The 22,580-nt window shown below is 38.4% G+C and overlaps 1 protein-coding gene across 1 annotated transcript in view; it reads right to left on the bottom strand.

Moving 5' to 3' along the window:
• LOC309416375 (maltase-glucoamylase-like) overlaps positions 1-22,580 on the bottom strand; it is a gene marked incomplete at its 5' end in the record, with an annotated part of 48,871 nt that overhangs the window by 9,696 nt on the left and 16,595 nt on the right. Inside the window, 24 exons of the mRNA XM_082015932.1 lie at positions 195-311; positions 404-438; positions 868-1,001; positions 3,487-3,625; positions 4,628-4,712; positions 5,933-6,067; positions 6,380-6,442; positions 6,684-6,791; positions 6,912-7,040; positions 7,718-7,843; positions 8,050-8,162; positions 8,270-8,366; positions 9,789-9,957; positions 10,954-11,108; positions 11,752-11,964; positions 13,540-13,689; positions 14,274-14,444; positions 15,189-15,238; positions 17,811-17,899; positions 18,423-18,547; positions 19,119-19,175; positions 20,517-20,601; positions 21,177-21,331; positions 21,805-21,921. Coding sequence (XP_081872058.1) covers positions 195-311; positions 404-438; positions 868-1,001; positions 3,487-3,625; positions 4,628-4,712; positions 5,933-6,067; positions 6,380-6,442; positions 6,684-6,791; positions 6,912-7,040; positions 7,718-7,843; positions 8,050-8,162; positions 8,270-8,366; positions 9,789-9,957; positions 10,954-11,108; positions 11,752-11,964; positions 13,540-13,689; positions 14,274-14,444; positions 15,189-15,238; positions 17,811-17,899; positions 18,423-18,547; positions 19,119-19,175; positions 20,517-20,601; positions 21,177-21,331; positions 21,805-21,921 — 2,817 coding nt within the window. The remainder of the gene's footprint in view (positions 1-194; positions 312-403; positions 439-867; positions 1,002-3,486; positions 3,626-4,627; positions 4,713-5,932; positions 6,068-6,379; positions 6,443-6,683; positions 6,792-6,911; positions 7,041-7,717; positions 7,844-8,049; positions 8,163-8,269; positions 8,367-9,788; positions 9,958-10,953; positions 11,109-11,751; positions 11,965-13,539; positions 13,690-14,273; positions 14,445-15,188; positions 15,239-17,810; positions 17,900-18,422; positions 18,548-19,118; positions 19,176-20,516; positions 20,602-21,176; positions 21,332-21,804; positions 21,922-22,580) is intronic.

Genomic DNA, 22,580 nt, shown 5'->3' with positions numbered 1-22,580 from the left:
TAAATAAAAACGGTCTAAATGAAAAAAACCTACTATTTTAGTCTTGTAGAGGTGGTATGTTTAAGTAGAACTGGAACACATGGAAAATAACTATTTTCTTCCTGTGGCATATATGGGGAATAAAAAAATGTAGGAAATGGGGAAAATATCTGAAATAAAAAAACGTGGTCAAAGCAAACGTGGAAGGCACCTACCTTGGCTCCTTTCCCATTGTGATTCCTTGAGTATGGGTAAAAGGCACCCAGCTCCATCCATCGAGCACACAGCTCGTATTCCGAGTCTCTGAAGAAGCCGCAGATATCTGCTCCTGTCTGAAAATTAAAAAAAAAAAAATCCGATGGCAATACCGTACATTTTTGTTAATAAAGATAACTGAAATATAGGACAGTAATCGGGAACTTACATAAGATATTCCAAAGAGACTAAACTCCATCATACCTGCAAGGAAAAAAAATAATTCAATAATAACAACTGTGCTTTTCTGTTCGGTATAGTGGGGGTTGTGTAGATCATACAACTCAGGATGAGAAAAAGAAAAGAATTTCCTGAATTCCCCCAGGTAAGCTGGTTCTGAAGAAGCAAATCAGCAGATTTTGGACAACACAGGGATAGAATGACAGGAAGGTGACAGGGGATGAATTTGAGGACAATGTGATGCTCAAACCCAAGCAATCAAACCCAATTCCTATAGAAACTGTAAAGACTTCCTTAAGAGGTGATAAGAAGAAAAAAAAAGGTCAAGAAGAAATTGGCTGTAAATTCTGATCACTCAACAGAGTAGCCCATTTTTGCTAAAAAAGTGTGATTATTAGGAAGGGAACCAAGAAGAAATGTGCAATAAATTGGTTATAGGTTGTGTCAACGTACCAATGATGGATTTATCGAGCTGATTCCAGGCTGCGGTGTTGTCCCCCAGCCAATGTCCTGACCACTTTCCGCTGCTGGGGTAGGTTGAACGGGTGACAACAATTCCTCGCTCCTTTGTGATATTCCGCAAGGCACTGGGATTTCACATGGGAGAAGAAACCAACAGGATGAGAACTAACGTAATTGCAAAAGATCTTACGCACGACTCCAAAAATAAAATTGGCAGTTTATATTTCTGTAGGAAAGCACTGCTGTGCTGTCCGTGTGTGCATGAGCAGCCGTAACCCCAACCGAGATACGGTTTTTACGGGAATTCACTATGATCCACACATCTGCAGAAACGAAGAATTAAGTGCCAACCAACCCGTCGTTAGAAAATGAATTGGTAAAGTGAGGAGGCGCTGAATTAAGGATTTCCAGTTAAGGCTAATAACTTTATGGGAAGACAGAGGAGTAGCACAACTTACATATTTTTAAGGGTTACATGATGTCTCCAGGGCATGTTAGACCATTATTGCAATACCGGAAAAATTTCAGCAACGGTTAAAAAGCATCCTAACAAAATTCAAACCAAGGCAACAATAAGGGTAAAAACAGAAGCACTGGGAATATTAGACCTCTCAGCATAGCCTTAGTTACCAAAAGGGTATTGGAACAAAAAATAAGCCTTTGCTCTGTAATCATTGCGAAGGAAATAAGATTATTTGAAATAGCCTGCGTGGATTTGTCTACAAATGGACCTATTAAATTGATCTTTTCATCTCAGAGTGGGAATGGGTCTCACAGTGAAGAAGAACCACTTGACAGGACATGTCTCGGCATGAACAATTTTGGTCTGATTCTATGTGGCTTTTCCATAAGCAAAAGGGGGGCATGATTTAGGCCAGGGGTTAATAACTCTTCAAGAATGGTGTTGAAGGGAATTTAATTTTCTTTATTTTCTTTTCTTGCACATTCCTCAAATAATAAAGAATATATTTCATTTCCTTTAAAAAGTCTTTGACCACCATGGCAAGATACCTGTAAAGGTGACCAAGTCCAAAAAACGTTTAAAGTCAAAGTCAGGAAGTCAAGAAAAGCCAAAAACTGAAGTAAAAAAATAAAATTAACTGAGTCAGGAAGAATTTATGCTTCTCAATTTCTCTGATGACGATTCTGACATTTTTTTGCAAAAACATATGTTGTTGATTTACGTTGTGGGCATTAGCTGTCTGATTCGTTAGGACAATTCCCCTGTAATCTGTAAAGATACACAAAAATATATTAAACTGAAATGCTAGTAAAAGCCCTTCACTGATGAAATCGCTTTGCTCTCTTGGTACCTCCACCATGATTTGCAGCTTTTGTGGCACTAGAATTCCTGCGAAAACATACTATTCGCTTAAATTCCCTTAGTAATGAAACTAGACTAATGTAGAGTAATGATTTCTTCTAAGATACACGGTAAGTCTTCTAGTGTCTTATGTCTTTGCAATATGTATTTTAATATACTATATATAATAAAACGTAATATATTGCAATATAATATATGAGAATACATGAGAATGTCGTATAGTATATAATGTATTATAATAAATAATATTATAATGTAATATAATATAGTATGGTATAATTAATGTAACTGATATAATATAATTGATATAATATCTTATAGTGCCTCTTTAAAACAGAAGAAAATATTTCTTTACAGACTTGATATTCAGAACCAATGATAATACTCCCCTCCATGTTCAGTTGCTGCCTACTTACAATAACCAAATTCCTTTAGATTTGGCTCCTAATAAAAGTATTATTATTATGTCCTTCCTGACTTGTCAGCCTCAGCTTCAAGCGATGCGATGACATATTGCTAAATGTAACATCCCCTCAGTCAAAAAGTCAAGTAGACTTGTTTTTTTCTTTATTTGTGCTCATATAAATGTTACGGGGTGATGGGGACCATCTATAACAATACACTGTCCTTGCTTGTGCCTTAAACTGGAAATGAAACATTCATTTATTGTTGTTACCTCAGAAATTGTTAGAAATGGCTACAATAAGATTCAGTATGAAATATATCATAAAATTTGTCTTGAAACTGATAAAACAATTTCTTAGAAGGAAAACCTAGGCACATGATTTACATACATTTCAGAAGTAATTTTTCCCTTTTCAGCACCATTTAATATAGTTTGATGATATTCACTTAAGAATGGCTTTATTATAGCCTGTATTTTAAAATCTAGACTCATTTTCCCTCCCTTAATGTAAGGCCAAAAGAAAATCTACGCTATAAATAAACCGGGTTATCTTCGAAATAGGTGGAAACAAACATTTCTGTGGACTTGAATTACTCTAAGCGCTTGAGACTATCACTGACTAATTGCTTTTGATTGATTAACTCAAGTGTTCAGAATTGTTCTCAACTTTGTCTTGTAAGAGACAGAAGAGCGTTTTGGGGGTGAGGGGTTTTTGTCTGTAATTATTCACTTTGAATTGAAGAACTGAAGATAGTCAGATAAAAAAAAAATTATGAGAAAAAAACTATTTCTGGTAAATAAACTGGTGAAACGCTTGTTCATGAGAAAATAGACACTAAATATTAATTTGTAACGTGAAAGTGAAAAAAATGCAACTTACTCGAGGGTAGGTTTTGTTTGTGACCATCCATAAAGGTTGTGGACATCATAGTGACTGACTGGAGAACCATCTGGGAGATATTGCTGACCTTCCATGCAGAGCGTTTTGAAAATCAATCCCTCTGATCTAAATCCTAACTCTGTTGGAAAGGGAGTGAAGACACTCGTGTTTTAACACTTTACATCCAGTAATAATTTTAACAAGTTACTTTTGTTTTTTTAATTTGCATCATCTTGATTGACGTTCACTTCCTTTTAAGTATTTACATGGTCATTTATTTTATTTTAATGAAAACAACATTTTAGGTTTTCTGAGGTTAGATTTCAGAAATTTCAGAAATGCTGAAACTCCACTTCAGAAATTTAGGAAATTCTGAAATTCCTGATACTCCTGTGTAAGTATCTGGGTCTGCAAGAAAAATAGTAACTCAGTTATAGATGCTCTTACTGGAGAGGATCAAAGTGTAAATGGAGTATGTCCTAACTCAGAAAATATCGCAAATCACTGTAAATATTACCATAGCAGCCACATACACAGAAAATTTGAGGGGGAAAAGTGGATTTCTGAATACTCTACTTCCTGAGAAATTATATTTAAACACATCAGGAAGCAACAGAAGTATTCTAATCAAGCATTAGTGAGTTATTGCCAATGAATCCTACTCTACACCAGTACTCAAGTAAAGCCGTGCTAAGAAAAGTATTTCAAGACCATTCCTCAAAACAGACCCAATAATAGACCCAATAATTTTACACTAATCGGAGTAACTACTAATCGGAGGAGGCACAAGGATATTTTTGAAAGTTTTAGCCATTTTTTATCTGGGAAAACTGGAAAACCCTGAAAGCCATAGCCTCGACCACATCCAAAGCAAATTACCCAGGTAGAAAACAGACAGCAAAATCTAGCAAAAAAAAAATCTTAATTTTCAAAAGTGCTACGTGGTCACTTTTTTTACCAACAAAACTGCAGTTAAGAGCACTGATCATCTGAAAAAATGGGGGGATGTTCTGTTATGGGTTCAGTTATAGATTTGGCTACCTAATTTTAGGCATTTATGCCACATCTTGTGTGTAAGAAGTTCTATACAATCCACAGTGACCCAAAATATTTAGATATTTACAGCAGTGATTAGACTTACGGGGTACGTATGGTGGAAAGTTTAGCTGTTCATTTCTACAGCCACCAACAGCACCGTTAACGAAGCTTGCAGGTTCGTTCATGTCCTGAAAATGTAAAGCAAAATGCCAGATGAAGAAGTTTCTCTTAAATTTGGGCAACTAGTTCCTTTTGGCTATTTTAGTTTGTGCCCTTAATATTAAATTGTCTTTGTCAGTGGGCTGACCAAATAAATGAAATGAACAGGAAAACTCACATTTTCAGGACCACCGAATGCATTTCTTTTTTAATCAGTATAAAACAACAATAGATAAATTTTTCTCCTGAGCAATTCTCTCCATAAACAGATTCTGAACATCTCATTTTCCAGAGAGTAAAGAATCAAATTCATAGAGATAAATAGAAGGCAAAGGCTTCAGTTTTAAGAACTTCTTATTTGTCAATCATATTTCCTGAAAAGGGTAGGTTTTCTTCTCTGTAAAATTGAAATCAATACAGGAAATACAGCTACAGATACGTAAATTACTAAAAACTCCAAACTTGGTAATGATGGCTCTTGTTCTCATTGCCTGTGGTCCTCTGGTTGCAGCAGTACAGTAGAGTTGGAGTACAGGAAAATACCAAATATTATATATATATAGTACTTGTGGGTTAATATAAATGGGTTTCTAGACGTTTTGGGATTTTCTGTAGGAATATAATAATATTTAATAGATTCCACAGCTATTGCAAGTCCACTTCATTTAAGAAGCAAGCCAAAACTGTCATTTATCTCATTTTGCCCTCACAGAAGTAACAGAGGTAAAAGTCATAGTCTCTCACTGGGGGGGTGAAGTTTTAGGAACTTACAGAACAACAATGAAAAAGAGCCATTAGGTGGGTCAAAAGTAAATGATGAAGATTTGAGAAAGGAAGATTTTTTAACAGGCAAAAAAATAGAACAAATATTGATGTTGTTGATCATAGAACCATCGAATAGTTTGGGTTGGAAGGGGCCCTTAAAAGCCACCTAGTCCAACCCCATGCAGTGAGCAGGGACATCTTCAACTAGAGGTTGCTCAGAGCCTCGTCCAGCCTGACCTGGGGTGTTTCCAGGGATGGGGCATCGACCACCTCTCTGGGCAGCCTGGGCCAGGGTTTCACCACCCAAGGATTTTGAAACTTCAGTAGACCATTCACGTTATTTAACATTAAACATCTGTAGCCTTCCTTCCTTGGAGGCACCAGAACATTGTTGAGTCTTCAGGTGTTAAGAACCAATCTTAGGATAAAAAGACACAGAAATGTCTCAGAAAAAAAAATAATTTTTTACTTTTTTTACACTTACAATCCATAGGCCATCGAACTTCAAGCTTTTCGATGCGTTGTGTGGATTGGTGTAGACTTCAGCAATTTCTCTCATCCACCATTCAGTTGTGGAATTGCGGAAGAAATCTGGAAAAGCTACATACGCTCGGTAGAGCTGTAAAAGTAGTAGCAAAATAAATAAATATGGCATAGACACAGGACTGGATGCATCCCACTATTAAAATGTTGGAATTTGTTCTTAAAAAATTCATGGCTTCGCTACAGTTTTCAGATGTTCTGGCAGAAAGGGGGGACAGTTTCTGCAACTTATTCTGATGTTATTCAGGTTTTTTTGCTGTTCCAGTAGAACAACTGGTCACTTTCTGCATCCAACTCCTTAGAGTAAATTTTATCAGCCAGTTCACAGATATAAACCTGAAAATTTTGCTCTTTTCGCTCTACATCACCAAAAGATACCAACATTTACCTCCACTTGGGTTTCCCAATCCAGTGTGTTATTAACTTCTACATTGGGAAGATCTGGCCAGACCTAGTAGGAGAAAGGAGATGTTAAAATAATCAAATTAAACTGGATAAAAAATTAGCATCAACAGCAATAAAGCTTTGCTGTTACATATTCCAATGGCAATGCAAACTGAAGACATTTCCATTTGTAGCACTCTGTGTCAACTAAATTTGGGAATGCACGTGATATTAGAAGTCTTCTCCCCAACATCTAACCTGCCATGATGCTTATTTGGATAAAATAACCAGCTTTTTAAGAACAGCACCTTTGCATAGATAATGTCATTGGTATTGGGCCATTTTATGAAGACATCCTTCTCCAAACCTCTTGTGAAGGCAGGATAATCGGTTTCATTACCAGATATGGCTGGATCCTAAAATTAAAGGTAATACAGTTTTACTTTTATGTTCAAAAGACAAATGCAGAAATGCTGTTAAGTGCATTCTGTATTCTGCAGCGGCATACTGTAATTTAAAGCCAGAATTCAACTCACTAGAATTAGAATAAACCTCATTCCTTCTTCATGTATTTTATTAATTAGAGCTGGTAATCCAGTGAAGCGTGGGTTAAGGGTGAAATCCAATTGCCGTTCCATATAATCAATGTCTGCATACTGGACATCCTACAGTTCACACAAAAAAATTAAAATAAAGTGGAGTTTTTTAGTCATTTCCCGAATGACATCATCTATCATCAAGTTTGTCACCCATTTGCAAAATTAGGCAAGCTACTGGCTTTTTTAAAAAATGTAAAATTGAACTCTGCTGCAGCTTAAAGCTCAGATTATCAGCTGAACACACTTCCACAACCTATCCAGTCTGAAATTCAGCCTCCAGCACCGCATTTATTGTAAGGGTAAAAATCCATATATGCAAGCAAAAAACCACCCCTGGATTTGTGCGTATGTATAAATACATGTCAATAAACACACTGCCTGCATACGTGTTACTACACACTGCCCAGAAACAACGGAATCCATTGCTCCATACTGAAATAATTTGATGTTAATTAACTGTAAAATGAAAGTCATGCTTCGTTTAGGTATAATTTTGTTAGGTCTAAAGCTTTTGCAACTTTTCCAAAAACAACCCACGACAAAAAGTAGATTTCTCAGCACAGAACAACACATAATGCAAATGAAGTTGCTTTATTTTGTCGCCCTTGTGATTTCCTGTCAAGTGCATGGAAAAGTTGAACTATGCCATTAATGGTAGCATTTCTTTTACTGTTTTAAATTACACAATACCCTGAAGCCAGAAATTCAAGCGCCATCACAAGCTTTAACGGCTCCCAACGTACGTAGGGTATTCTGGCTGCTTTCATGTCTTCCACCAACTTGGCAATTTCGGTGTCATTTTCGTATCCGTAGCGGCATAACTGGAATCCTAGTGCCCAGTAGGGTGGCATGACTGGTCGTCCAATCAGCTAAAAATGAAAAAGAAACAATACTTATTGCAAATATGTGAAAACAGAACAAAGCAAAATAAAAAACTGAAAAAAAAACCCCAACACCAAACACCAAAAATAAAAAAAGCAACCAAAAAACTCCCGAAAACCCCAAAAAAGCGAAGCAAACCACCAAACCAACAAGAAACCCAAACCACTTCGAATTTGCAATAGGAGAATCATACCGCGGTGTATTGCTGCACGATGAGCTCTGGTGTTGGGCCCAAAACCATGTAAAAGTCCAGAATTCCCCCAATTGTGCGATACGTCAGAGCAGGCGTGGGCTGGAAGGTCACATCTGGAAAACAGAGGCAGTGCAAGAAGGCAGCAAATGCCTGGGTAAGGCAAAAACTGAACATTGAAGTAAAACACATTGAGAAAATGAAGGTTTTTTTTTTGCTTTACCCATTGCATTGCTATTAAGCAAGAGAACTCCATGGGCGTTGCCATCTTCTTCAAGACTCATGTAGAACGGCTGGAAACCATATGAATTCAACTTGTACTGCAAAAGAAATAAAGTATTTTCTATTAGGAAGACATCGTAAGCATTCCCTTATTTGCAGCTACCAATAAATTATCCATTATAAATAACAAGGTTAATACATTATCAGATACACGACTGTCAGGCATGCGACAAAGAATGTCGCCTGTTGAACATCTAAGGGTAAGTGTTGACAAGCGACAATCATTTCCAGCTTCAAATTTTGAGGTCGATCTGTTCCCGATTGCTCAAAGCAGGGAGGGAAGAAAATGTATTTAGAGCTTTAAAAATTGCTGATATGAAATCATTCCCTAGGAGAAAATTTTTTCTTCTTTTCGAATATTTCCAGGTAGCCTTTATCATTAAGACAAGCTGGTGACTTTCTCTTATTTTTCATTTACTTAAAATATTTCAACTGTTCAAATTATAGCTATAATAAAGTACTGCTATTCCATGATTAATCCCATGTAAATTGTCAATATTTGTGTTATGCAAAAACCAATACGCGGGTGTGCTGAAACATAATTTTTTTTTCTTTTGACACTGTAAGTCCTAATTCAATCCCAAAGCTGTAGGACTTTTCCTAGGTCTGACCCAGGAGGACAGATCATAGAATCACAGAATCGTTGAATCTTTGGGTTGAAGGGACCTTTCCAGGCCACCCAGTCCAACCCCCTTGGGGGCAGGGACATCTTCACCCAGAGCAGGGTGCTCAGAGCCCCGTCCAGCCTGACCTGGGGTGTTCCCAGGGATGGGGCATCCATCACCTCTCTGGGCAACCTGGGCCAGTGCTTCACCACCATCATGGTCAAAAATCTCTTCCTTATATCTCCCCTCTTCGAGTTTAAAACCGTTACTCCTTGTCCTATCGCTACAGGCCCTGCTAAAAAGCCTGTCCCCATCTTTCTCCTCAGCCCCATTTGGAGTCCTGGCCGGCTGCAGGAAGGTCTCCCCGGAGCCTTCACTGCTCCAGGCTGAGCCCCCCCAGCTCTCCCAGCCTGTCCTCCCAGCAGAGCTGTTCCAGCCCTCGGAGCATCGCTGGGGCCTCCTCTGGCCCCGCTCCAGCAGGTCCGTGTCTCTCCTGTGCCGAGGGCTCCAGAGCTGGACGTGGCACTGCGGGGGGGTCTCCCCAGAGCGGGGCAGAGGGGCAGAACCCCCTCCCTCGCCCCGCTGGCCACGCGGCTTTGGGGGCAGCCCAGGACACGGGTGGCTTCTGGGCTGCGAGCGCACATTGCCGGCTCACGTCCAGCTTCCCACCCACCAGGACCCCCGAGTCCTCGGCAGGGCTGCTCGCCATCCCGCACCCCCCAGACAGTGCCGATACCGGGGGCTGCCCCACTCTGGGCGCAGGACTTTCTATCTCCACAACCCCTTGATACAAGGCAAAAAGCAGAAATTCCAGAAAAGAAAGCAAAACGTGGATTTACTTTTTTTCACACTTACTCCAGGAGGCTGGTCCCTGGTGAGCATTCCCCAGCTGTGCCAGTTCATGTCACGTCGAAACTTCGTGTGTTCGGTTTCCCCGAAGCCGTACAAATATTGGGAAGCCAAACGAGTAGAAATCTGAATGAACCTGTCGCTGAAGGTGAAAGTTGGTAGCTGAGAATCCCAGCTGAAACAGAGGAAAACAGAACAAAATGACGGCAATTGCATCACTGGGCGTCGCTGGTGTTCAGCCTTTCGAGGCCGACTCTCTTTCTCTAAAAATCTCATTATTCACAAAAGTTAGAATAAAACTGTTATGGTTATCAAGAAAACTTAAACAACTTTAGGACTTTTTTAGTTTAATGGTGGGGGTTTTGTGCAGATTTTGTTGAAAATCAAAAAAGGTGTAAATAGCTTTTCTCTGAAACCAAGTCACAATCTGACAGTGTTCTTCCAATGACTGCCATGGACATGGGAGGCTGAATTATGGAATGAATAATTTACTCTGGTTGGCAGAAAGGAACTCAGCTTGCAATTAAATTTTGATTGCTTTAAAGAAAATACTAAGACAAAAGAACAAGCAAACAGATGCACAAAACCCCTTCTTAAATGCTAAAGAAAATATTAAAAAGTGCAGAAAATTGTTGTGCTACTTGGGAACTGCACAAAAATTGGTGTTTGGAAACATCCAGCTTTGTACTTGAATATGCTGCCCAGGACTTCTAGCCTGTATCGAAGTATGAGGTGGCAGGGAAACACCTTAGCCAATTTGGGGAAAAAATAGGGTCTTGTTGAGGTCACGTCTCCATCCTCTGGGTTAATATTCGCGTACTTATGCAAAGGTCAAGCGATCGCCACTGGGGCAGAGTTTAGTATTTGACAGATGGGGTTGTTTTATAAGACGGACACAAAAACTTGTCTCATTGCATTTAGAACATACTGGACGATGAAATGTCGTGGCAGGAAAAGAAGGAATAGCACAAAGGAGAAGAGAAGACAGAAAAGGTGAGTGGAAGAAAGGAAGAAATGAAATATTTAGGAAAGGAAATTAGATTAGATTAAATACAAAAATAAAAGAAAAATTAGTTAAATAAATAATATTTAAAAGTTAAATGAAAAATTAAATGAAAAAATAAATTAGTAAAATGACGTTAAAACATGAAATTAAATGAGCATGGCTTACATCACTGTCCCTGTGCTTCTGCGTCGAACCTGGATGCCAAACGGTTTGTCCTGAATCATTACGTCGTAAAGCCGATTCTCAACTGTGCTCTCTGGGGACTTGGGAAGATTTAGCGCTATCGGCACCTCGTATCTTTCATTTGCATAATCATATATCTATGCATGGAAAAATAATTCATTTCAGTGTCCATGGAATATGCATACACTAGCCAGTTACATTTTCAAGAATTCCAGGTAAAAACAGTGAAAGCATTTATTTGTATTCCTATTGATTGATAGAAATTATCTACAGAGTGGAAGACTCCGAGTCAGGGAATTGAACAATTGTTCAATTGTTTCTTACCAACAACAGTAAGAAAATTGACTGACCGAAAATGCTTCAGTAAATTTGCTGAGATACGTGCTTTCTTTCAATATGTATTCTTTCTCAAATTCCTTCAAAATATTTGGGTCAGGAAAAGAAGAACCTTAAGATTTTATTTTGGACCAGGAATGACTCATTTAATTATTTAAATATATTGATTTAAGTGTATTTTTATGTACAGTAAATGGATTTCACCTTTTTGGTTGACTTTTTAGCCAGCTTTAAGAGATTTTTCTTCACGTTTTCTGTATCGTATAAGTTTGTATGAGTTGATTCAAGACTCAGAGCAACAAAAGCTATTTGCTTAAAAGGAGCAATTTATTTGGATGACAGAACATTATCCATATAATACAAAATTGACTAGAAACATTATTTCTGGAAATGACACTATTTTGACCAGTGGAACAATACAAACTCAGAGAAATTCCGCATTACCTTAAATTGCAGCATATGGTTGTTGTGATATTTCACCTCCACACGAAGACTACTGATGGGTAACATTGATTTCTCGTAGGCTTTGAGACTGGTCTTGTTGAAGGTGAGATTGGCCGTCACACCCGATGACGTGTATTTTACGTCAGCAACAGAATAAGCGTTGTCAGGGCCACTGTAATAGCAGTTCGGAACACTTACATTGGAAGTATCTTCCTGCGGATGGAAACACGATGAGGGAATTAGTTGATTGCTGACTTTTTTTGATTTAGCAGCAAGAATTCCAAAACTCCTGTTTTTACCAGATAACTAGTTAATGTAGAATGCTGTTCAAAACTTCATGCTGTCGTTAAACAATAAAGCAGCGGTGCTGAACCCACCGCTCTCTGTACTATTTTAGACACAATTAACTAGTTCAAGGTGTTCAGTCCTGTCTGTATCGTTACAAAGTGACTATGATTTAATATTTCCTCTATTTGTGACCTTCACCTCAATCCCACAAAAAAAAGACCTTTAAGTCTTTATAGTTTCTGGCCATTTTGGTTACCTGCAAGGGGATGTGCCCAAAATTCATTAGCGATGTCGGATGAGAGCTCTCCATCAGCTTTTACATTTCTTTACTCATCACAATTATCTTTAGAATACGAATTGGGAATTTTGTTTTATCTATCAAATATCTCCTGCTGGCAAGGTCAAAGTAAATTTCCATTTCTTCTGTAATTGCATATAAACACTCAAATTCTTCTGAAGTTACATGTGCTGATGTTGGCTAATGCATCATTTTTACACCTCTGAATAATTATGGCTTTCCCTGTCTATTTGTAAAAATGAAACTGTGCCTGCTCATCCCACCTCTGTTCCTAACGAATGTTTTGTCCAACATTGGCCACCAAATTCAAAGCTTCTTTTGACTGAAGAAAGGCTTGAAAACATATCCAGCTCATAACCTGACCAAAATGTGCCTCCACAGGAAGACCCGTTTCCAAATATCTTAAATTATAAAAATATTTATGATCACATGACGAATTTAGGGTAGTGGATCAACCATTTCAACCTGTTCTTGCTTCAGGAGTGCCTACTCGTACTTCATCCTAGAAGGTATGTCCGAGTTTTTAAATGAAGATTTTTGGGAATGATGGCCTAATGTCATTTGAAGGAGGACTCAAAAGAGAATTCCTGTCAGGGCACAATGCTGGCATATATTTACAGCCGTGTGATATCCAGAAAGAAAATCTGTTCAGTAAAAATCTTCAATATCAGGAGTTATGATTTGGGTATATCTGATAGAGAGGGACACAACCACTTAAATTCACAGAGGATGAAAATTTCCCTGAGGTTCAAGGATTTCTTCTTATTCCCAATTCCAGAGGAATCGGGTTTGTTTAAATTTGTGTATTTATTATTTATTTAAATTTATTTATTTTTCAATGCATATAAGTGTAAGATAAAGCAAAAAGGCATCCCACCCCCCCCAAAAAAAGTGCCTTGCGGGTCCCAGCTGCAGAGGCAGAGAGTCGCATGAAGATGGTGATCTCAAGTCTATTCTACTTTTTATAACCCTAATATTATTCGTTACCAATTCAAAAAATACTAGCTTTTTCCTCCATTTTTCACATACTTCAGAAGTTGTTGAAAATGACGCTAGTTTCAATAAACCACTTATTTATATGAGAGGCTTCAGACAGATGGACAAATGAGATTGTTTCTTTTGTAGTAAAAAAAAATACAAAAATAAAGTTACGTTCTTAACATGCTTTTTCCCAAATTCGGTTTTCACAGATTTTTGCTTACGGTCCAGACACAGCCGAGCTCTTCACATTTTGCCTTGGATGTGTTCAGACCGGGATGACAATCGTATTTTTCATTGACACTGGTTCCTAGAGTCCATGTTAATGAGTACGATTTTCCCAGGACCAGCTGGAGTCCTTGTATGAGAGCAACCTGTAAATATTAAACAATAAACCATTATTAAATTCTACCTCCCAGCAACGTTTTTTCAGATCCTTAAAAACAAGAAACTGCTGCACGCAGAAACGCGTGCAAAACTTAGCATCTCTCCTGAGACACCCTGATTTTTACAAATTCACACATCTGAAATTCCTGCACGGAAGATCTGGAAAAGATCTGATCCCGCAAGTCCCACGGAAGCACGCCCGGGGTGAAGATAAGCGCACGGCTCCTTAGTCTTTTTAAATTAAAAGTAAGTAGTTAAAAATGTAGGTATTATTTACCCTCCTACAATATCAACTGAAAAAAACTGCTCCTGCCCTTATAAATTGAATATACCTGCATAAATAAATGCAAAAATAAAAATCTGATCCATCCTCTTTAACGTCATTAACATTATTATTATTAACATTATTATTATTAACATTATTAAGTTATTATTACGGCAAATAACATAATTGTACTTTTTAGCAAAATACATCACATATGCTGTACTGAATACTCTCCTTTTTGATATAGAAAATACAGGCGGTACAACTCCAGAGATTTTTCCTTCCAGTTTTCCGGTTATTTTTTACCTTATCTACAGGATTATAGGTGATATTATGGGAAGAATTTTGTACGTCGTTGTTCTGCAACACAGTAACTGATACCGGTTCCTGGAGCAATCCCAATATTTTGATTTCTTCAAACATCAGGTTGTTTGGATCGGCATAGTTGTTGTTTGTGACATTCATCTGCAGAACATTCTGAGGAATAATGAAATAATTGCAATGAATTGCCAACACCTCTCCTCATTTAAACTGACAGGCGGCACATTTTTCTGTGTTTTATATATATAAAATTGTTATGCATATTGTATATGTTTCTGCATTACATGCATGGCATATGTATGCATATAATACATTCACTTCCTTTGACACAGAAAGGCCGGGCTCTGTTCAATTACATTTTACATAATATTATTCTATTAGATGAGTCCAACCTCTCAACTGCCACATACACCAATGTAAAACTTTCTTTCTACCACAAAAAATCATGATGCAGATGCTCTGGGTTCTGACATGTTCTCACTGTAGACATTCAGCTACATTTTTTCCCAATATACTGAGATTTTTGTCAATTTTTCAAATTCTTGAGACTCACAAACAATCCATTCATCTCCTTTCTTCTCCCAACTGCCACTGATGCTTTACAGTTTTTCTGCTCTATAAACTCTTACAAACTGTATAAACTTTTTTTTTCTATAAAGTAGCAGGAAATGGGGAATCTTCAGATATTAAAAATAATCACAGGAAAAAAGACAAATATCAGATTTCCATCTGGGTCAAGTGACAATACTTTGAAATGGCACCTCTTAGACTTTGTCAAATACTTCATTTTTTAGTCAATGTTTTAGGAAAACAGGGAGGGAATAAGGGAATATCCATGGAATATATTATTGATGAAAATCGGAAATTAAAATTAGATCCTTTAGAAAAATATATACTTACGTTGGAAACTTTAAAGTCATAGGAAATGTAGGATTCGTTACTAGTGGTACCTAAAATGTGAAGAAAGAAATTACAGTTGCGGTGCGCAATGAGACAGCGTTAGAAAAGGAAAGATAGAAGACCAAAAAATGCTAATTATTCTTATCGTTACAATCACCTTCAGAAGCTACCCCGCTGAGCAGCTGCGGCACGAACTGCAATAATCTATGAAATCCTGATTATTTTTTGAAGAGGGAAAAATGAGTGTTGATATTTAATGTTCTGAGAATTATTTTGTCAAGTTGATCCGGTGCGTCAATATTCCTACATTTTCCTGAAATCCTGATTTTTTGGGTAGTCTTTTTTAAGTTCAGAAGTTACCTATCAAGTCATGATGGTATATGCTGCTGGGGGTGCCAGAAAGCCACCTAACCTACCCATTTTTGACCCTTTCATTATGCGTATTTCTTTTTTTGTATTATTCCTGGCCTTAGAAAAGTATTCCTTGTTACTTTGGGTAGCCTTTCTTAGCTCTCTGTCATAATCCACTATTTTTTTCCAATTATTTTTCTCTTAGATGAAGGACTATAAACTCCAATTAAATGAATATATGCTAATGCCAAATGTCTGCCATTTTAGTGTATATTTTTGCTATATTTTAGTGATTTGACTTGGTTTGCTCTCTGAGGTTAAGGAACTTCTCCTAGTTTCTAACGTACATTTTATTTCAGTATAGCTAAATAAAAGCTCAAATATTTTTCCCATTTTTTTGAAAACCCCATTAAGTTTCCCATTCACAGCAGCCTACAGAAATAGTAGGATATTAATTAGGGGAAGATCTGAAATGCAGTAGCATTAGCAGCACTATGCCATAAAACAAAGCCCTTTGCTCTTAGTATTACAGTTGGTTGCAAATAAAGCAATAAAATCTGTCAAATAAAAGTAATCATCATAATGATGATGTAATACTATAGTATAATAGCAATAATATATATAATATATAGTACAATATCGTAATAATAACAAAAAATAATCCACCTTTAATACAAACTTGAGTGTTTTATAAAATGTCTTCCAAAAATCATTTCAAAATAAATGTTTAAACTGCTTTCTGTCTTTTCTAGAAAATATTGAAGGACAAAGGCTTCAAAAGCACGTGAAGGGTTTAAGTACCCAAAGTTATTTGAATCTCATGAAAACTGGATGCCTAACTGAAGCCTCAGAAATACCTTAGAAAGTTCAAGGTTCTTCATTTTCCACAAATACCTTCACCTCAAGAATAAAATCAAAAATCATAGTATTTTCGTTGGCAAGGGTCCTCCATTGCTTTGGAATCCCCTCTGCTTTTCTTAGACACACCTGTAGTCTGAAGGCATTCACTTTCACGATAATAAAAATGAATTTACCCTAAAATTCAAGTTTTTTACTTGGGTTGAATTAAGCTATGACCTTAGTATTACACTAAACTTTTTTCTTTAAAATTATGTAAATTGTTTGATAGCAAAGCGCATGGGAGTTGAGTAGTATTGATCCCAGTTTGTCGCAAGGGCGTGCGGGGCTTTGGCCTGATTATTAGATCTGAAAAATAAGTTTTAAGGCAGCTATTAACAAAAAGTGAGATTAGAAACATGACACATGTAGCCTGTTCAGCTCACTCAAATTCAAGGATACACTGGATATTCTGCGCTCAATACCACACCTTTTGAGTTAACAACGTTTCTGCTGATTTCCCAAACAATTTAACTAGTTCCAAACCAGTCAGTAATTGTCCAAGTTTTTCATCTTCAGCTGAATCTTCTTGTGAAACATGGATTATGTGTGTTCTTGTACCCATTGAAACTCATTTTGGTGCGTAACAGAAAATATAACCCTTGTGACAGCATGGATTAACAGTCGGCAAAGTATTTGCATGTGTAAGGTTACTGTGAAATCTGAATGAGAAAAAAAATGTAAAAAAAAAAAAGAAGATTTCGTTTTTCCACTTGATGTGGTGGGCCAACCCTGGCTGGATGTCCCACCAAAGCTGCTCCATCGCTCCCCTCCTCAGCTGGACGGGGCAGAGAACAAATACAACGAGAAGCTCGTGGGTGGAGATAAGGACAGGGAGAGATCGGTCAGCGACTGCCGTCACGGGCAAAACAGATTCAAATTGTGGAAAAAATTAATTTAATCTATTGCCAATCAAATGAGGGTAGGGTAATGAGGACTAAACACGAATCTTAAAACCCCTTCCGTGCTCCTCTCCCTTCTTCCCGGCTCAACTTCGCTCCCGAGTTCTCCCCCTCCTCGCCCCGAGCGGCGCAGGGGGACGGGGAGTGGGGGCTGCGCCGCGGGCACGGGCTCTGCCGGACGTGGCGGAAGCTGCCGGCAGCTCCTCGCAGGAGCCGCCCCTGCGGCCCCCTGCTACGAAACCCTGGCCACGCAAACCCAAGAGGTGGTGAAAAAGCAGTAATGGCTTGTTGCATATTCAAACTTTTCAGATTTTTTAAAATTCTAAAATATTTCCTTTTTAAATTTTAAAAATATTTTAATTTCTCTTTTATTTTATCCTCCTACCATGAAATCAGTTCAGTGGTTCAGATTTGTGCGTATTAATATTTCGGTTGTCATCGTTGCTTCACTATGACGCGGATAAAGGCTCACCTGTTGATTCTCCATCATCCCAGAATAACTGCCCCGCTGCTTCGTTATTGTCGTCCAGTGCGATGATAAGTCCCATGGGATTCTTACGGCTGTGGGAAAAACCACCAGCACGATTTTAGGTGTGTAATAAGTATCTAGGCAGCCTGTAACGTTCACATTAAGAGTATTGTGTTCAACAGGGTTTCAAAACGTTGATAATCGTCTTGCATTAGTCCCTGGCCGTCCGAGGTTTTCGTGTTCAATGATTTGTGAGATTAGAAAATACTACACCAAAAAAAACCCTCTGGTTAAATCATTAAAAATCATTGTCATCAGCCATGGCAGCGAGTGGTGACTGACAGTTATTCCCAAATTTCAAAGTGCGAATGCTAAATATTACCAAATTACAATACTACTACAAATACTACTACAAATTAGGTAATATTGTGGTGTAATGTTCTAATGCTACTAATAATACTAATAATAAACAGGTTTTGTTGCTGCTGTTGTTGTTGTAGTAATAGTAATAGTGATAATGCTACTTTTTTTTCTGCAACCAGGGAGCCTTGAGTCCGTTCTTGAAATGGCGTTTCATACCAATTTAGTGAAGAACACTAAAGCCGGGAGATTTACCTCGCCACTGTTGTGGTGGCCGGCTGCTGGAAAGGGAAGACGTAGCCTCCTCTCAAGTGAAGCCCCATTTTGTCTGCAGGAAGGTACATCTCCGTCCACTGTTTTCTCAGCCAGATTTTTGCACCCTAGTTAACCGGGAGGAAAAAGGAGGAGTAGGTTGCGTTACTCGCTGCTGCCTTAAATGCTGAGTTTTATCTTAATTCTTCCTTTTTCCTTAATTCTTCCTTTTGGCCAAAGGTTTCAGCTCTGTGAACGTCTGTATCGCTGCCGATGGTCACAGAGGTCGAACCACCGTAGACCGGAATGCTATACAATGCTGTCTATAAATCAGTAATTCTCATTATTTAATTTCAGTTTATTATATCAGATTATTTATTTAATAATCAACCCAGCGAGAGAGCAAGCCCTGCTGGGATGTCTGAAGTGAACTGTGTCCCTTTTCCACCAACTAAAACCACCACCGCAGCACTGGGAAATTTATTCCCAGGAATGAGATTATCAAGAGTTAGTGGCAAACCTCTTCGTGCATTATTAGTAATTTTGTATTTCACGTGTATATAAATATACACACACACACGCCCTTTGCTTAAGGTTTCTTTTAGTCTTGTCTTCCTAAATCCTGAACTCAACGCGCAGCTACGTGACCTTCTCACTTGGACATTTAGAAACCCCCACCCAGTTATCCCACTTACTTACCGAATCATAATCGTACCAGACCGCGTCAGGGATATATGCTTGGACGATGTCCACCCCCTGGAAGGGGAACACAGAAATTACTTTCACATTCAAACCCACGTTAATCGAACGTGGTGGGTTGACCTTGGGTGGTGGCCGGGTGCCCACCCAGCCGCTCTGTCACTCCCCCTCCTCAGCTGGCCGGGGGGGAGAAAATGCGACAAGAACAAGCCAAAGTTTCCAAAAATCGTAAGAAAGTTGACAATGAGAAAACTATCGATCTTTCCCCCCAGTTTATGGTTTTCTTTCGCAGTTTTCTGTGATGATGCACAAAAAGGAAAATAATAATCCAGGTATAATTTCAGCAAAGCCCTAAGACAGAAACTCACAGTAACCCAAAATTACAATGCTGCAAGCACACCGTCTTAGAGGGTATTCACAAGCATCGTTAAATCTTCTTAATTTTCCTTTTTCCACTGCAAGTTGTTCCAGATATTTGCAAAGAACAAATGCTTTGTTCTTCTAAAGAGTGCATGCGGCACAAGACTTATGTACAAGATTTAGCAACAGGAAAAGCAACGATCTGTATTTTTTGTCTCGACGAATCACAGGTAAAGTTAAATCAAGTGAGAAATAAGAAGCTGACTCTGAGCGAAACGCAGAGGTGATGCAAGGAGGAGGTGAAGCAGAATTTTGCAACAGAAGAATCAGATTCCCAGAGGATGGGAAAACAGAAGTAATAGAGCAATATAAAAATAATGGCACAAAAAGGCAAGATTTTCTATTTAGACAGTGATAGAATTATGTTGTGGGCTCTCTCACTGAGAGCAGCAAATGAAGAAAAACAAAACAACAAAAAAGACTGGGTTTATAAGGAGCCCAAAGACAAGCTTATAATTAATAAGCTAAAAATGTACATTTAAAGAGAAAATGGATTCTACGGAGGAAATTAAACTAGAGAAGATGGTATTTAATATGCATGAAAGAAGGATATAATCAAAGTTGATATTAAGACACGTGTTTCCGCTGGAGATATATTAAAGGTAACGAACAAGGGGCTCTTGGGGAATACTCTTTCCAGTTCTCGCCAAGACAATTCAGGCTAAAATGGACCAGATCGAATTTATTAGGTTCATCAGGGAAATGGAAGAGCCCTTTTTTTTTTTTTTTTTTTTTTTTTTTTCCCCTCAGCTTAAAAAATGGAGAAGGAGCATGATTTCAGGGGGAACACCTATGCCCTAAATAGGGGAGCTCCAACTTTTAAGCTGAGTAACAATGTCATCCCAAGACTAAGCTAGAATATCCAAAGGCACTTTCAAACCGAGGGATACAAGAATGAGGGGAATAGAGGTCGAGAGATTTGACTTGTTGCGGCTCTTTACAGGATTCATTACAAGGCATCAAGCAAGCGAGACCTACCGGCTCGAGCACGGGGGTAACGAGGAGCCCAGGACCCCACAAGAACTGCTTATCCACGCTCCACGTCGCTTCATCAGAATAAAACCTGAAACAAGTAGGAAAGCAGCGGCATTAATTGCCCTTACTAACTAACAACATATTAATTAATATTGTCATGATCAATCCTAATGTTGGAAGGTTTTGGTTGTCTAGAATCACTGTTGAAAAGTGTCATACGGTGAAGTCCCAAGACTATTTTTGGTGGAGGCGGTCTGAAACTAGGAAAGTAAATTCACAGCTTATTAATTTTGTACGTATTAATTATGCATACGCATAATGAGCGTGTGAGGGCGTCTGGTCTTAATATTCAAGAGTTTCAAGAAAATAAAGAAAATGAAGGTGAGAAAACAAAAATTTTTAAATATATATCCCAATGGGGAATAATTTCATCAGCTGCCAATGGCGTTTCATAACCAACAATAATACCGCTGCGCGTGCGAACGTTACAGATGGGGTTTGATGACTCTCCCCATTGCTCCAAAATGGCGTTTCGTGGGCGTAGGCGTACGTACGATGACAGGCAGCATCCTTCACAAACTATGGATGGGTTTAGCAAATCCCCTAGAGTGCTTGACCTGCCTGAATTATTTAGTTCTAGTATTGTGATGAAGGTCAACTTACTCGTGGAGAACTGGCCGTGCCACTGTGTCTCCTTGAGTATGAGCTTTGTAAAAGAGCGTATACAGGTAGGGCAGCAACGTGTAGCGGATATTCAAGTAGTGCTTTGAGGATTTCACCAAAACGGAATCAGCTCCGAATGCGGCTGGATCCTGGGGCTGAAAACAAACCATATATTTTAATAAATTTAAATATATTTTGAATATTTAAATATTAAACTAAATAAACATTCCATATTTGAAATATTATTATTGCTGTTGCACAGGGCATTCAAGATACGACTGAGGGATGCAGACAAAAATCAGGGTGGGGGTGTGATTGCTGTGATAGCAGCAAGCATTTGCTCCTTATTGTAGACACCACCAACGGGGACCAAATTTGATGTCAGATGGTGATTTCAGAAAATGAAATTATGCCAAATGCATTCTCTGGTGCCTACAATTAACCCCTACAAAGCTACATCTTTCGGAGAGAGGATTCCCCAAAGTGTAAAGTTGTACCAATTTCAAACCAGTCAACAATTTAATGATCAGTGACAGAAATTTAATTATCAGAGTTTAATTTAACTATCAGAATAGAAATGCAATGGTGTACCGTAAAAGAAGTTTTCGGAGCAGGATGTACCACTTACTGTGCATTTTTTAGTATTGTGATTCCTGGAAAACGGGTAAAACGCTCCCACTTGCATCCATCGTCTGCAAAGTTCTTCCGTGACGTTTTCGAAGAAACCACAAATGTCTGCTCCGACCTTAAAACGCAGACAGAATGCGTTGTTTGTACGGCGCACTGCGCCTCCGATCTCTACCGGAAAACCTCCAAGGGCTGAGTTGCAGAGATTTTTTTTTCCAATTCATCCCTAATTGCTAGGCAGGGTAATGGAGTCATTCAGGACATTTCCATACGGTTTTCCAAATCTCTCATCCGTACCTAAATTTGCCCATTTTATTTTCCTCTGGTGGAACCCCAGATTTTCTGAAGTTTCTGAGATTTTTTTGTGGCAGAACTAGCCAGATAAATACCGAATTTTTTTTCTGCATCCAAGTTCTGCAATTAATTTCGCAGCCCACCGTCTACACACAGGAAGTTAGAATAATTCAAATATAGGTAGTACAGAAAATTAAACTGACTAAAGGTTGATGCTGCTCATTGATCTCTTTCTCCCAGAGATTTACATTCCTGTTTGGTGCTAATATGCATTACCTAGCAAAGTAGTCCAAAAGTCACAGAAATCCAAATCCTTAAAAGAAAAGTGGGCAGGTCATGAAGAAGCGCGTGTTCCTATTGCATTTAAAGACCCTCACATCGATCATGACAATTAATTAATGACAAATAGTAGAGGCGTCGGGGAGCTGGAAATGTATAAAATAACTTATTGATAACCACATACCCGCATATTCAATAAGCCTT

This window comes from Phaethon aethereus, assembly GCF_964289735.1.
Source record: "Phaethon aethereus genome assembly, contig: HAP1_SCAFFOLD_72, whole genome shotgun sequence".
Taxonomy (NCBI): Eukaryota; Metazoa; Chordata; class Aves; order Phaethontiformes; family Phaethontidae; genus Phaethon; species Phaethon aethereus.
This window is presented reverse-complemented; position numbering and strand designations above follow the sequence as displayed.